This window comes from Lycorma delicatula, chromosome 10 (assembly GCF_047948215.1).
Source record: "Lycorma delicatula isolate Av1 chromosome 10, ASM4794821v1, whole genome shotgun sequence".
NCBI lineage: Eukaryota > Metazoa > Arthropoda > Insecta > Hemiptera > Fulgoridae > Lycorma > Lycorma delicatula.
This window is the reverse complement of record NC_134464.1, coordinates 75,335,900-75,353,049: the sequence shown is the minus strand read 5'-3', so window position 1 is coordinate 75,353,049 and position 17,150 is coordinate 75,335,900. Positions and strand designations below refer to the sequence as shown.

General features: G+C 25.2%; 1 protein-coding gene across 9 annotated transcripts in view; it reads right to left on the bottom strand.

Annotated features, from left to right (window-relative positions):
• The window catches only part of LOC142331038 (glycogen synthase kinase-3 beta-like), a 183,933-nt gene that overhangs the window by 55,347 nt on the left and 111,436 nt on the right, over positions 1–17,150 (bottom strand). Inside the window, exons 1-2 of one of the 9 annotated variants that reach the window (XM_075376645.1) lie at positions 9,933–9,997; positions 8,677–8,761 (exon numbers count right to left, since the gene is read on the bottom strand). The exons of 4 other annotated variants lie outside the window; for them this stretch is intronic. In XM_075376645.1, coding sequence (XP_075232760.1) covers positions 8,677–8,761; positions 9,933–9,959 — 112 coding nt within the window. In that variant the 5' untranslated portion in view covers positions 9,960–9,997. Of the gene's footprint in view, positions 1–8,676; positions 8,762–9,932; positions 9,998–11,230; positions 11,382–11,446; positions 11,649–16,121; positions 16,326–17,150 lie in introns of those variants that run through there. 4 more of the 9 variants (XM_075376649.1, XM_075376644.1, XM_075376650.1 and 1 more) reach the window with 4 other exon arrangements.

The window sequence follows — 17,150 nt, the reverse complement described above, 5'->3', positions numbered from 1 at the left end:
GACTACACTTCATTTACAATCATACATATCATCCTCTGAAGTACCTTAAAGTGGTTCCGGAGGCTAAACAAAAAAAGAAAGGAAAGGGGTGTTGCTGGAAACTGAAGGGTGCAAAATTAGGTAAAATGCAAAGGTCTCTTTAGACCATCAAGTTTTAAGAACACTGTGCACAGTTCAACGCATAGTGTTGATATTAAAAAAAAACAAAATTTGGTATATAAATTTATAGACTAAATTTTATTTTTTTCAACTTCCCTATGATGTTCCACTTTACTACTTATGATGTGGGAATCTTTATAGTGGGGTAACTGTAGATGTGACTATATGATAATCCGGGTCAATAAATTTGGTTGAAAGAAATTTAGAAAAAGCGTAATGAAAAAGTGAATGGGAAAATAATAAGGTAACATGAAACTTTAAAAGAATACCATAACTGATAATGTAGAAAACAACTAAAGTACAATTAGAAAATTATACTGTGATTAAAAAATGAATTTTGACAGAAAAGAAAATTATAAAAATATCTATTAATACTGAAATGGAAACACTATTATATGTAATAAATAAATAAATCTCTAATGACAACTTGATAACTTCTCAGAACTAAAAAAAAGTAATATTTTATAATATCAATAATTTATTTTTAAACCACTAACAACTAAAGAAAATGAATAGTACACAATATTTATTTTCATTATTTCTCACAAACTGTTTCAAAATCACTTTCTTAACAAATCTGTCATAATTAACAACATTATAACATGTTCAAAATTGTAAATAGCTTTGAGAGAATATAAATAAATACATTGTGGGTTAAAAATACTCACACTTCAAAATATTAAAATAATTTTACTGATTAAGGAAATAATTTTAATTGGTTTCATAATTTTTATCATGCAATTCAATTCATGCACAGCAAACACATCATTACAAATTGATAAATTTTTTACTCATGCATTTGTAGTTAAAAAATAAATTATTTTCTATAAAGAGGATTGTTTTTAATTGGCTTTAATCTTATCAACAGTAGTGAAATCTCTAGATTAATAAGTATACTTGATAATTACACACAATTTAAAGCTAATTTAAAGACAGTAAAAAAAAAATCATATACATGGGAATCTATACAATCAATTCTTAAGCGGATAAAAAAGTATAGTTGTTTTTAGTACACATATGATAAAACAGCCCGGTAATATTTTAAATAATTTATTTCAATTTGCTTTATATTCTGATGCACGTTGACATACTAGAAGAAGTATAGATTCCATTCACATAAAATTTACCTCTTATGAATTTTTTCTCTTTGTATTAGTCTTGTCCTTTGTCATTCTTGAATTGAAGGTAAATTATGTTTTTTATAATTTGCTCAAATAAATACAATTAAAAATCTATAGTGGCTTTAAACACAATTATTTTTGTATGAACATCACACTATTGTTAACTGGATCATATATTTCAGGCTTACCAAAATAAAATATTTATATACCATTTTCAATATAGATATGGTAATTTTTTGTATTTCATAACCAGGTAATATCTATACCACAATGGGGAAATCTGTAAAGTTAAGATCAGCCTGTATTTTGATCAAAATAGAATAACTCAATTTATACACTGGCCTGTGACTATACAATTTTAACTAAATAATATGTGCTGTGATGAGAACATTTTATATCTTAAGTTTTATATATTTTCTATTTGCCCTAATTTTAAAATGTCTACTAGTACATATACATATTTGTAGTGTGCAGAAACCGGGCATAAGGTAAAATAGTGTGGAAATAGGGTTTATCCCATTTTTAATATTCCCTTCTGCTGTCTGCAATGGAGTATTTCTTTAATATTAATTTTGTTTAAAGAATTATGCAGATTTATTTAATTTTATTGAATGTTATGGAAGTATTTAAAAAAAAAAAAAAATTATATATATATTATTTCATTAACTAAGTTTTGTTTGTGATAAACACAATGAGGAGCAAATAATCAAATCAGCTTGATCTGTGTTTGTACTTCAAAAGAAAAATATAATCAAACTGAACTAAATAAATTTATCTAAATATGATTAAAAATTTAGGCTACATCTTAAACCGTCATACTTTCACAGCAAAACTTTTATTTATTTCCCAATTATTAGCACTTTGTGCAATTACACTCTAAAAATAAATCTCTTCTATATGTAAAATTTTTGTTTTAACTATTTACACTGAAGTATAAGGTTTTCTTTTCAATTTTTACAAATAAAAAGTACTTGTTAGATATTGGTTAAAAATTAAAATTATGTGATCAACTGAAAAAAACTGATCATCCTAAAAATGTTACACTACATTTGAATTAAAATGCTGACAGGCTGAATAGTACATTAGATGTTTATTCTATCAATGAATTTTGCTCATATTAATTTAAAACAACAAAATTACTTTCATAACTTATACGACTGTCAAACACAAAATTTTTTAAGGACAATTATAAAAGGTTATGACCAATTAAGTTTCCAAGCTTTCCTCATTTTCCAATAGGGAGCTTTTGAAAAAAAAAGTTTGTTAATTATGATATAAATATATGTTAAATCATTTATTTTTTTCAGTAACATATGCTGAACCAAATTACAGTTACTAACAGCAATAGTGAGGAATTCATTTTAAAATAGGTAAAAGTAGTCAAGCCTGATGGGATTTCAATTCAAAAACTTTCATCACAACTGAATGAAAAATGATCCTTGTTCTATTTAATCATGAAAAATCAAAATCAAAATAATGAAATTGAGAAAAATTGTTCAAGGAAAATTACAAAGGTTTATTATTAACTATGAAAGAAAATATGATTATGAATAAAAACTTTTGGTTGTGGATCATTTTCTATTGGTCTTATATTTATAGTTCAAACTTTTATTTTAAAATTAAATAAGATTTGAATAAATAAATTTTTTTTAAAAATTATTAATTTTATTCTTTGCTTAACTCCTGTTATTACTCAAAATGGTAACCAGATACATAGATGTTATAATGGACTACTGTCTAGTAAAAATGGTATAACATAATGGACAGATCAGCATCTTTTAAAAACACTTCTAACTTTGAAAAAAAAAAATTCTACATACCAAAAAATTGTTTAAAATGGCTCATTTTTCCTAATTAAAATATAATTTATAGTTAAAAAAAAATTATAAAACATTAAACTTAAAATAAATAGTATTTTTAAAACGAATTAACTAAATCTAAAATTCACATTTTTTCGGGCAAACAACCAAGAAAGGTGTTATAGGAACAGAATATCATACTGTGTAATATAGCATACATTTAATGAAAATAAACCTATTTTTATGATGACTCAAAATCAATTAATAAGTAATGGGAATAAATATGATGCTTAAAATTTAAATTTAGTTGCAAACATTTTTTTTTTAATGTGGCTTGTTTTGTCGCGTACTCAAATTATGATCTAAATGTAAGTTCACAAAATAATTTGATGAAATTTTTAAAGTTATATTACACTTCACCATTTTAACATAAAATACATGCAAGTACAAGAAAAAATATTCTCTCTGTAAATAATAAAATATTTTATTCATGTATCTTAAGTCATAGTGGGTGAATGGTGGGGTGGTTATATATATATATATATCATTGGTTTGAGATCGCATAACACTATCATTTCTAATACTAAAATATTATTTATTACTTTACATGAAACTAACTTATAATTAGTTTAATTAATAAACTTTTACTCAAGTTATATTTTGATTTACAGTTCATTTATATGTATTTTGAATCCCATTTTAGCTAATTAAAATGTACATTATTAGTGCAAAATTTTCACTTTTATTTAATAATAAATTACAATATTTTAAAATTAATATTATTATTATAATAAATTATTTGTTTATTAATAAAAATGCATAACCTAAAAATAACATTAAAAAATTCATTCTTCTGTTCTACCAAAATCAATTAACCAAAAAATGACAAACTGAAGAATAAACTTAAAAAAAGAAACATATGTACTTTACAAATGTAATCAAAATAATACGTAACACAAACGGAAAAAAAAACTTACACAAAGATTGACGACATCTGCATAGGATTAATGACATAAATAAAAATGATGAGAAATAATACAAATAAACAAGTTATTAGTAATAAATTAATAACTTGATAAATAATATGATAAAATAAAAAAGTACAGTAAGTAAAAGGAGAAAGATATAACATATACGCACAGCTGATTAACAATATAACAATTTTTAGATATACCTTTAAAACAAATATTATTACAAATACTTGTAAATATATGAAAAAAACAAAAAAAAATACACCGAATTGTTGAAATCTTTAAACAAAATATTAAAAATTCCAAGAAAAATAATTTTTAGGATTCAATGCAACTATAAAAACAAAAAAGAAAAATCCTTAACCATTATTGAAATTAAACAAAAAAGCAATTATTATTAAGTTAAAATAAAATATGAACATAAAATCCTACAAACAAATGAAATTTGTACATATGGATACATAAAAATTGAAATATTTAAACAAGTTTACAGTACAAGTAAAACTAAATATAGATGAATCATTACAAGAAGTTCTAACAAAAATAATATGAAGAGAAACAAAAGGCAGAATATCTCTAAACATTTACTATTAACAATTCACAAACTGAAAGTGAAATCTACCTCAGCATGTTTATTTTTTCTTAAAAGCCAAGAAAATAGTGTACACTAAAGAAAATTTAAAAAAACCACCCCTGTGATAAATAAAGATGAATGGATGTCAAATTAAGTTTCAGAATTAAAATGGTGTGAATAGTGAAATTTGTTTCAAGAATTTATCTGACTAACATATGAAAAAGAATATTGAATCAAGAGAGACATTGTTTTAAGGTATGTCCAACTTCATTACTGGAAATATTTATCAATAAATATATATACAAAAATTATAGTACATAGTATTATAGATAGCATATTTGAATTATGAGTATATACCAGTTCAAATACGAGTAGTTTACATAAGACAATCCCTGGTGGTTAGAAAGTTAGTAAACAAATCTTTTACAACTGTCATCTAATGCCACTCTTTTAACATTTGTAGTGTTATACTGGGCCCTTTTCGTATTTAATAAAGAAGCAATGGTGGTTGCTTCTTTATTGGAGTTTAGGAAAGTAGTGAATTCAAGTGGTATATTACTTAAGAAAATATAATTTATTATTCAAAGATAGTAAAAAAGTCTCAATTAGTAGTGACTAAAGCTGAGTAAAAGCTAAACTTTTTAAAAGCTAACCTTAGTTAGGGTTTTGCAAAACCTGAAACTTTCAGGAGTAACATTTTAGAAATTAAAAGTGTATGAAATATACTAATCAAATTTCAATAAAATTTGTTTTTGTAGTTAGAAAAAATTGTAAACTGAACATTGTTTTCATGCATGCTGACAAATTAAAAAAAAATTAGAAATTTTTTAAATTTCATTATTTGCTGATTATTTTATTAAAGTAGACTAGATTGTGCCATTTCACACATTAATTTAAAAATATTACTCAAATACATCAAAAACGTTTAAGAAAGGAAATTAACACAATTAACGTTTTAAGAAATTAACACACTGTAAAACCGTGATTTTATATGTTACTCTGCAGATTTCTAATGATACCAATCTATTCAGAAAAACTGGAAGATGCTAGATTAATCAGAGAAAATTTTCTTTTTAAAGAACATTGTTAATTTTGAAATTCTATGCATGCTAAAAGTAAACAAAACAAATCATTGTGCAATTCTGCACAAGAAGACCGACTTAAATATTTTGTTTCTTTTTGGAAAAGTATCAACTGTAATCTTAAATTCTACAAAAAAAACCTTTGATCCATAAAAAAAAATAAAATACAATAAAATAAGAAGTTTCAACTCCCTCACTGCATAACTATGAAAAATACACGGCCAACTTTTTTCAACTTTAAATTCTAACTCAAGAACGACTCGACCAATCTTCATTAAATTTTCAAACACACAACTTCATATCATTTCAGTGAAATTAATCTAGTGGTTTCTGAAATTTCATGCATATATTTTAATAGTATTTTCATACTAATACCTCAAAACATAAGAAAATTCATTTTCCTCCTAGTAAAACCATGCAACTGAAAGTAATCTCATACTTTTCTTGGAAAAGTCTGCAACTCCCAGTGTCATCGCAATCAGTAGAATTTTAAGATAAGTTGTCGATTAGAAAGTCTCAATAACTTCTTTTTTTTTATTTAGAAGTTACTTTGTTTGCTTTATAAAAAACACTTAATTCAAATATTAAAAGTGATACAATTAAAATGCATTTTTTTACTCCCTTCTAATTCAATCCTATTAATCACACAAAAATCTTTTTAATCCCCTAATAAAGAACAAATGCATCGCATCTGAAGAATTAAAAAATTTCAAGTTCCTCTGTTTGCAGCACAGCAAGTTTTTTTTCTCCAGTTAGGTTGGTCTTATAATCAAAGAATTATTAGAACAATGTCTGTTCTTTTGTAGCTTAAATTTGTGCATACATGATTGTAAGAGTTACTTATCATCTCTTTAAGTTTCCTTTTCTTATTTTTATTACGTTGCTAGTTTCTTTTCCATTGCTTTTTTATTGCAAATAGGTAAATTTTGTATTCAGGAGTGGTAATAATTATCGTATTTTATTTTGATTAAAATAAGCTTTAAAAATGCACTAAAAATAAGACTAAAATAATTATTTGAAGTTTTACTAAGTTTGTGCTTAATTAAAAACAAACAACTACCCAAAAAAGGTTTTTATTTTTTAGTATACTTTAATTTTTTACACCTTATTATTTTATTACGTCTTATTATTTACTAATTACATCATTAGGATACGATGCAGTACCGATAATTCATTAATATATATATATATATATTAATTTTTATGAATTTAATGAATTATACTGCATAAGATGGTAAGTGTAAACTGGATCCCTACAACTCATGAGAATGAAACAGTAATGATAAAATACTAATAATGAAAAACAGGGTACAGTTTCAATGCGTGGCTTTTGATCATACCAGGTGATTTCACTTTTAAAAGGAAAAAAAATACAATTTAAATGTACTAGACTGAAGGAGCACTATTCTATTTTTTTGCGTAACAGAAAGAAAAAATAAATAATGTGGTTTGATTTATTTTTTAATGTTAATTATGATTATGAAAAGACTTCAACAGAAAGTATAAAAATTTGTTCAGCTTATAAACTAAATTTTAAATTTACACCTTTCAGTATATAATCCTAAACAAATTTAATAATAGATTTAAACTACGATACATCTTAATAAAAGATTAATTTAAAATTAATATGTTAGTTATTTGTAAAAATTCCTGCTTAAAATACTTTTAACAAGAATTTATCAAATAATTTTGATTAAAACTTAAAAATCACTTTATGAAACTTTGTGGAAAAGTAGATTAGTTAAATTTTGCTGATTTCTATGGAAATTCTTGCAGTTATAAATATCTATCTTATAATTTATTTCTCTTTAAACTTAATTTAACTTTCACATCTAATCTGCTATTAAAAATGAATCAAATTTACTTAATAGTTAGTTTACAAAGTATAAAATAGTTGAGCTATATAACATAGGCTGCTATTTTATTAATATGTATATGAATTTGTAACTAAATAACACTCAGTATCTGGTGTTTTTAATTATACTTTTCTCGTGATAGCTAGAATAGGTTTATTAAAGGGGAAAGTATAGTAACTGTGTCAAAAATTGGGTAACTTTTAATGCAATTCTTTACATTTTTAGGTTCTAACTAGTACTAGATGTACATAACTGTGTATACGTATGTGACATATTGCTTTGGCTTTTTATTTCAGGATTACTTTCATTAAATATGGCTCAAAAATTTCTACATATGGGCACTAATAATTCAATTTTCTTCAGAGACATTTTACAGAAGTTAAAGCATTAAATTCTTTTCTACCTCTTAGGTTTAAATGTTTTTTGAAAGTTTATAATGTGCATATAGAGCTATCAAGAAATATTTACAATTTTTTAATTTAGCCTAGCATATATATCAATTTTGTAGAAAAAATCTTTGTTTTTTGGTTGTCTTTAGTCGTGGAATACTTTGCCAGCTTTTTTTTTGTTTGTTGTATAAATATACGATTTTTAAATGAAGCATCTGAATTTTGTTAATGAAGGTGTTTTAGTTTTATCATCATTATAATTCCATGTTTAAAAAGGTTATTGAAAGATTTAAAGCTAGTAAGTACTCTGCTCTTTTAAATTTATCACTTTATCCAGAATGATTGGACGAGTGTAGCAATTTGGCAGGAAATTTTCCTTTTTTTAAAATATTTACTTACTGAAGCAACAGCGGCACTGCAAATACATTTTCAACTCGTTATAATTTTAGTTCCATAGGCATCTCACTTTCAAAAACCCATGTTTTTTTAGTTCAACTTAATTGACATTTGAGGGTTAAAATTTTTTAATGAATTCCTTGCATATGTCTATTTTTGTATTTGTTATTCCAACTACTTAATACCTATGTAGTTGTTAAGAATAAGATTTAAGTATATTGCAAAATATTAAATAATAAAACAAAATTTCTAAATAATATCTATTTTCAAGTTTGGTAATTAATGAATAGAATAATTAAATAAAAATCATTTAACGTCCATTATATTACCTGTAGTTTCAATTGGATTAACAAGTAATATTGAATTACGACTATCTTCAGGAGCGGTTGTAGATAGGTTTCTAGAATCCGATTGCTGAAAATTATAACTAATAGATTTATAATATATAACTGCTATTAAATTTTAATAAATAATTATAGAATTAATTTTCAAGAATCTAAATTTTGAATTTGAAATATAAACATTTTTGAAATAATTGCAGCTTATTTAATTACAATATGGTTAAAGATAGGAAAGGAACTGAACTATTATGCAAAGCTGCAATTTAAGCTTTGATGGCGAAGGTAAGCTTTGATAGCTGGGTCAAGCTAATCAAAAGAAAGAATTTTAAAAATATTCGGCAATCCAAACATTAAAGTATTTATTATATAAAGTGTATAAAAAAATTATGAATGTTAACCAAAATAAACATTGATAATTGGCCAACACAAACATCATGTCAACCTAGACCTAAATATACAGACAAATTAAATAAAATATTCAACAAAATATACGGATGAATTAAATAAAATATATAACAGTCAGGGCCATTAGTATTAAAATAATTACTTATTTTCACCTGTTGAAAAATACATCATTTTAACCATTTCAACCAAGATAACTGACTGATGAATGAAATATTATTATTCAGTACTTACTTTGTGAGAAAGGATAAATGTATAAGGCAGATTAGTACAACTAAACTTTATGAAATGTGATTATTTAGAAAGAGATAAAAGATAATACATTCAAGAGTGGAGGATTTATTATCGTAGTGGGGTTATTAAGTGCAAAACTGTAGACATAATGAAGAAGGCTAAAAGGACTCCGAAAAAGGCTAAAAGCACTCCGTAAACCTAGAATATATAGGATGTGACTTTATTTCAGACTCAGTACTTTACTAACCAAACTTAGTCGATTTGTACTACAAACTGTGGCAATAGTTTGGTACAAATAGATGGTGGTATTGTACAATTTGTACCACCCACAAAAAATAAAGTATCTGATAGAAAATAATGCATTTGGTGGCAGAGGATAATTACTGGTAACTTGTAATGTCAAAATATAATATGTATGCATTAATGTATTAGAAGTCCATATGCTAGTATAGGAGGTGCTTAGTATATATGTATACTATACTATATATTTATCCCCATCCGTGGATTTATTATTACTATTATTATTATTATTATTATTATTATTATTTAAATAAGACCAAAAGTACTTTACATTAGATGAAATAAACATAACAGTAAAAGTATCTTACTTTTTTGGGTCTTTTAGACGACGACATTGTTGCAATGAAATATTAGAATGTTTGTATAAATCATTTTCAATTTTCTTCTGTTATCTTCATTAAGAAAATTACATTTTTAAAAATATTTTCAAAATTTTACTCTTAAATACATCTTAATAAAAAAATAAAATAAAATGAAAATTATCTGTATAGCTGCAAAAACACAAGAAAACAAATAATTACAAAAAGGTCATTTAATCTAATAATTCTAATACCCTAATTCTTAAAGTATCTTAAACTTGTACATTTCCTTCACTTAGTAGAAAGAGACAAAGATAGGTATAGTTTCACGTTGGAAAATGTTTGAGAAAAAAATATATAATGAACTAAATAGATATATTAAACAATAAAGCACCTCAGCTAAATAAATTTGTTTTTTCAGCATGCACGATTATTAAAATCTGTATAACACATTTTTTAAGATTTAAGATTAATTTTTACTAAATAAACTTTATATGGTGTTATTTAGTAAAAAATAAACTTTATATGGTAAATTAGTGTACACGTGATTTGATCTAATCTAAAATTGATTCTTAAGGGTTTCTAATAAAAAATAAATATTTTTTTGTGCAGGACGTAAAAATATTGATTGTTTTGAATTTTGAAATAAAAACTTTACTACTGACTGCGTTTTTATTTATAACCTTAATTTCTCAGCCGATAAAAAAAATCCTTTGTATTTATTGAGGCTCATTCATTTCACAGCTCAATTTACACAATAAAAAAATTACTGTAGAAGAGTTGAATATTTGTATGATTATATATTTATATCTTAAAATTGAGTAATTTTAAAACTTCAAAAACAAAAAAAAAATTAATATAATAGTTGTACATACATTAAATGATGTGGATGTGATTATCTTGAAACAACAATTACTTAATTTTCGAATTTAAACTAGAAATATTTTAAGATAAAGACTAAAATATAGGGTACCATTTGGTTACCATGGTATCAAGAAAGTTTTAAAAAAAAGTTTTTAATTGTGATTATTCTTGTGTAAATTATTATAACAAATTATTATTATTATTATTATAATATACTGTCTATAAATTTAAACACCTCCCATCTGCTACGCCTTTTATTTTAATTTACTTAATTAATAAAAGAAGGTCATTAAATAATAAAAGCTGTAAACATTTGCTGTATAACAGTACCTACGGAATTAAATCTTTACATATCTATGAAATCATATAACTTCTTATTAAAACTGGCAAAATGAATATATACATACGTATTAATGAGAAAATATATTGTATAAAAAACTCACGAAATGAATGCTTCAATTTTCGAAGAAAAGACTGCAGAAAAGCATGAGGAGATGAACTCCGTTGTGGCGTACCACCATTTACAGAATTACATAATATATTCACATGATTAACATTAGAAGTAGCAGTGGCATTACTTGTAAATTCAACAGTACAATTGTTATTATAATTATTACTATGGTTGTTATAATTGTAATGATGATTATTGTTAACCTCACCAAAAGGTCTATAATATTGTTGTGTGATTTGTGCTTGGTAACGTGACCACTGACACGGTTTCTTGTTTAAACTATGTGTTAATGTTAACGAACCAGCTACACCACCAATAATGGGTGCCATTTTGATGATATACGTCACAAATTTATATAAAAAAAAGGAATGTCATAAAGTTTATAGCTACTTCTATTTCAAAAAAGGAATGCTAATGTTTTGAGTTCACTTTTTTAATGTCAATAAATATACTGCTTCATTAAATATAAAAAAAAATCACATAATACAAAAAAATTATGTAAAAGATACACATGTTCAATGCAGCTGTTGTAAACAAGTAAATTTTAAGCAATAATGACCATTTGGAATACTGAAAATGCTCAAAGTATGTGTTTTCTAATAAGTATATATTTTTTATTTATAAAACTACAAAATTTTTATATGCCACTGGGAATTGTTCTGAAAAACAAAATTATTTCGTGTTAAGATTTAAATGAAACATTTCCTAATTTACCCCGTTTAAGTTTGAGTTTGATGAAATAACAAATAATTGATGTTTTATTCATTTCTACAGGTTTAGATTACACTTGCTGTAAAAGGGTTAATCTGAATTTAGGTAGGTTTAGGTGTATAACCCACTAGCTTGGCTTGGAATGCATCTTCCCAAATCAGCTTGGAAGTCAGAGTCAGAGTTCCAGTGTCAAGTGTCAGTTATTTTTGAATACAGGATAGCGGTGTTCTTTGGTGGCTGGGTTTCAATTAAGCACACATCTCAGGAATGGTCTGTACAAGACTACACTTAATTTACACTTATACATATCATCCTCATTAATCTATTGGTAATTACTGGAGGCTAAACAGGAAAAAGAAAGAAAAGGTTTAGGTGTATAAGATCAAAAGCTCCTGACCATATAGATAAGAGCAGCATCAGCATTTACAATTCAGCAATACAATTCATGTATTCTATATCATAGTTTTCTCATGCCAGGCTTGCAAGGGGTAGTGAAAATGAAAAATTCCACAATAAAACAACGAATTTAATTAATTTTGAATTCCTTGAATGTGACCATTCTTTTTTAATATTTATATTTTGAGTATTTGGACTAAGGTTTTCCATAAAATAACAGTATTCATTCTGAATTAAAGCTTAAACCTTTTTTGGTTGAATGACCAATTTAATCTTAAAAATTAAAATATTACTTAAAATTTACTTATAGTAAAATAATGTAATTATTTTGATTTGAATGAAGCAGTATATATAAGGCAGAAAATAAACAAAATTAAATATCATCACTTCACTGAATCACTACTCACAAAAAAATTAGTACACTGATTTAATCTAGTCAAAAAACACTATAAAAAAAAAAAACAAAATAAAAAAACCGATTTTAACAGAACAGAATTAAGAGATGCTGCTTATGCGAGTACTAGGAAAGAACTGATGATGAAAAAGAAACTAAAGAAACGTAAACAAGGATAAAATAAATGACTAACTATTTAATAGTAATAGTTTAAATTCAAAGTAGCAATAAAGTAACAATGACCGTGACAAAAAACACTTTACTTTGGTAGAGGTTGCCAAAAAAAAATTTAAGAAAGAAATAACCACCCTACAAATTAAATAACAGTATGACATTATTTAATGACGACACATACAAATCAAACTGAATTCCTCATAATACGCGACGCGATTACTTTTGCGCACCAAATATAAATTTTTTTGTTTCTATGTATAACAACTTAAAAGGAAATATTACTTCCTAAATGAAACTCAAATAATTTAAAACTAGAACAAAGGAAGATAAAGTAAATGTTTCGTACAGTAAAATTACCGCAACAAATACGATTGTAGACAAGACAGTAGTCAGAGTTATACTGATAGATATATAAGATTCCCAAAAGGAAGGAGATAGCGAAACCTATATAGAGAACTCAGAACCTGAGCCAATATATACATACACATACACACTAACTCCAGTCAAGAGTACTGACATCACTACATACACACATAGTTGCATATATTTATAATGTATAATAAAGTTAAAAAACCACTGTAAAACAAAAGAGGTTGTATTCATTCTCCAGCTTATATGTATTCTTCATTACTTATTTAAAAATAGTATCGTTAACTTAAGAAGAAAAAAATAAACAAAAATTTACAGCTATTCTATTTTTGAAGTGTTAAAACATATAAACAGCATATATTATTTCCAGAACAAATATGAGTAAGTGAATCAATCTGATGGGCAATCATCTTTAAAATAGTACCTTGTAAATAGCTGAATTAGCTAGCTGTTCACTGTACAATGATCATGTAAACAAAGTTGTGTGTTAACCTAAGAAAATTTAATCTAAAATTAAAAATAGCAATTTAATTTAATAGCAATTTTTATTTTATTATTTACTAGCAATTTAATTTAATAGCAATTTTTATTTTATTATTTGACACCCAGTGAATGAATTATTGGTTGATTGTTGAAATTTGACCAATGAGCAATGTTCTACCATTATATTAACTCACAGAAAAGCATTTCAATAAAAACAAAATAATTAAAAAATTCATTTGTGATTAATGTGATTAATAAAAAACAGTATAAAATATAGAACATAAAAAAAAAATTTATTACATGTTATGATCAATAACAAATAACCAATAAAAGATTATATTCTATAAGAAGGTGACTTGGATGCAAGATGGACAAAGAGAGAGGGAACAAGTTGATGCAATTACTACATACTGTTCTTGTAGTTCTTGGATTGGATTTGAATAATCCATAGTCTTTAATATCAATACCTGTTGATATCAGTACCTGTTTGTTATCGCACCACCACTTCTTCAGACATGAAAAAATGAACATATAATCAAGGTTGAATGATAAAGATTAACCTATCTGTCTTTAAATAACTTAACGAGTTAGAAGAAAAAAAAGAGTGACAAAACGAAACTTTTGTCACTAATGTGGAGGGGTAAACGTGGTTACATGTGAACAAAAAAAAAGGTAACCTAGTATAAAAATAATCTTCAATTAATCTAGCACTGTATTTTCTTTGCCAGATATTAAGAATAAATAAATAATTTTAACACTGATGACATTAGGTTAAAAATTATTAGAAATGTTTTTGTAGAAAAAATGAATTAATAACAAGCAAACCTTAACACCAAAGTGGTTTTACTGTACCACTGTATAAAAATTAAAACCCTAATTAAAACCCTACCTAATTAATGTAAACAACTTTAATGCTGATTCATATAAACTTATTATAGAACAGTAGTTGTTTTTTACACATCTAGTAAATTGCATGAAACAACAAACTTTAAATACAAACAAATAATTAAGTCATAACGGATAGAAGTGATGCCAAGTGAGTCTTCACTATAAAAGAGCTTAAAAGAATAAAATCCATCAAAGGGGTAAGACAATTTCTGTAAATTTTTTGACAGTTAATGATTATGACAAAAAGAATAAAAAAATCCATCAAAGGTGTAAGACAATTTCTGTAAATTCTGTAAATTTTTTAATGATTATGACTGTCAAAAAAGTCATAATCATGACTTTTGACATGATTATCATGTTATCATGTTAGCGATTATGATTATGTCTTGAATTCATGAACTGAAATTATTCACAGGGCACAGGGCACTTGGTCTCGGATATTTACGTCATTTATTTAATGATGTTGGGAAATTAAGTTAATGCTAAGGCTTTTTGGAATCTAATTAATTCTCTTGTACTCAAAAATAATTGGAATATAAGAAAAATCATCAAGTTGTCAACTTTTTGTTTAAAACTCTACCACAGGAATAAACCACAGGAATAACAAAAATTAAATTTACAAAATAAGAAAGAATAATTATCTCTGACTGATGCAAACTCCAATGACAATATTTAAAAAAATTTCTCATAATTGATTAATGTAATATGTATTAACATATATATTTCTTAATATCATATTAAGATTTGTATTTTCCAAATCACAATAAAATGTTTGTTTCATGGAGTTTGTTGCACTAATTACTTGCTCAAATAATTCATTTAATGTTGAACATAACTGATGTTTATATACATTCACTCAAGAAAAAGATGTTTTAGATATAATTAAGTCTTCCAAGAATTGTATAAATTAACAATACTAACAATATGGCAAGAAGTATTTGGGATGAGTTTATTATTAAATTACTACAGAAAATACTATACCACAAAATAAATAAATAATTGATTTATTTTGTGGTGTTATAGCTTTTCTTTTCTATTTCAGATAAAAATCTTAAATATAATGTACGATGTTGTATAATGCCCTTCTCAGGCAACGATTCTTTTCAAGAACTAATTTTTGTTAAAGCCACTTTTCACTAATTTTGTTAAAGCCAATTTTTGTTAAAAAAAATGCTGAAACCAAACTTTTTAATGATTACTACAATTAATTATGTACATTATATAGATGGAATAAAAAAAAATAATGCAAATTTATAATGGATTATAAATTTCTTTTCATTTATTATTTTATAAAAAAATTAAAACTGGATTAAAAATTTCTGAGAAAAAATAAAGGAACTGGAATACAAGCAGATGAAACAATATACGTTAATAAGTCATGCCTAAGTCAAATATTAAGATGGTGGATTAATCTATATTTACTACATATTAATACTTTTATACTAAGAGATAAAATTATTATACTGACGTTTTGGTGTTCTATTTAGACATGCTAGACAAAAATATTGTAACTGCAACTGTAGTTTTTTTCTATTTAACTCCATCGAATAATATAAATAATATAATATACATAAACCATACGGACACACTGACACCAACAACACAAACAAAAGAAATTAAAAAAAAATTTTAATTTCCCATGTTAAAAGCTAAATCATTACGATACCATAAGAGTTTCACTAAGAAAAAATATCAACTACAGTTATTACATTAGCTATCAAAAATCAGTAACAACTATGACTAATAAATTACGTGTGTATAGTTGAACATCGCCATCTTTATCATAAAACACACACACACATGAATGAATGCCTACTTTTAGATAGATCAAATGTACACATATATAACAAAAAACTGATAAGATATAGCAAACAGTAAACATACTGAGACATCATACGTTAGTTAAAAATAACAGTACTTGGTCCTTTTTAATAAGAATACTTAAACTAAAAAAACGACTGATGAAAATTTACTAAATTTTTATAATTATTCCAGTGAATTATTTATTTATTTGTCAATATACATTGTGGTGGAAGTACCACTTCAACTCTGAAGGTCTCAGGTTCAAATCCCGATCAAACATGGCATTTTTCACACATTAGTAACTGTAAGAGGGCATGTTGTTATTATGTAAATAAATAAATTTTAATTTTTTATTTGTTAAAAATAAAATAAAAGTAAAATAAAATAAAAGTTCGTGAGCGCTTTTGTTTGGTAATTATATCAATTAAATATTTGCTTCATGTAATGAAAAAACTGAAATATGTAATGAATGGGTGAGATGTAATGAGAAATGCCAGGTGTAATTGTACATGCACAGATCACCAGGCTATAATCCCAACAAATGATAGAAACTATGCTCTATAGAAACTATAGAGCATCGTGACTGGACCGGGCCTGTGCCTGTATCTCTGGACCTTCCGAACAACTTTAGTAAAATAAAATTTTTAGTAAAAGTGAGTGACATTTTAGTAAGTAAATATCTGGGCAGTTATAT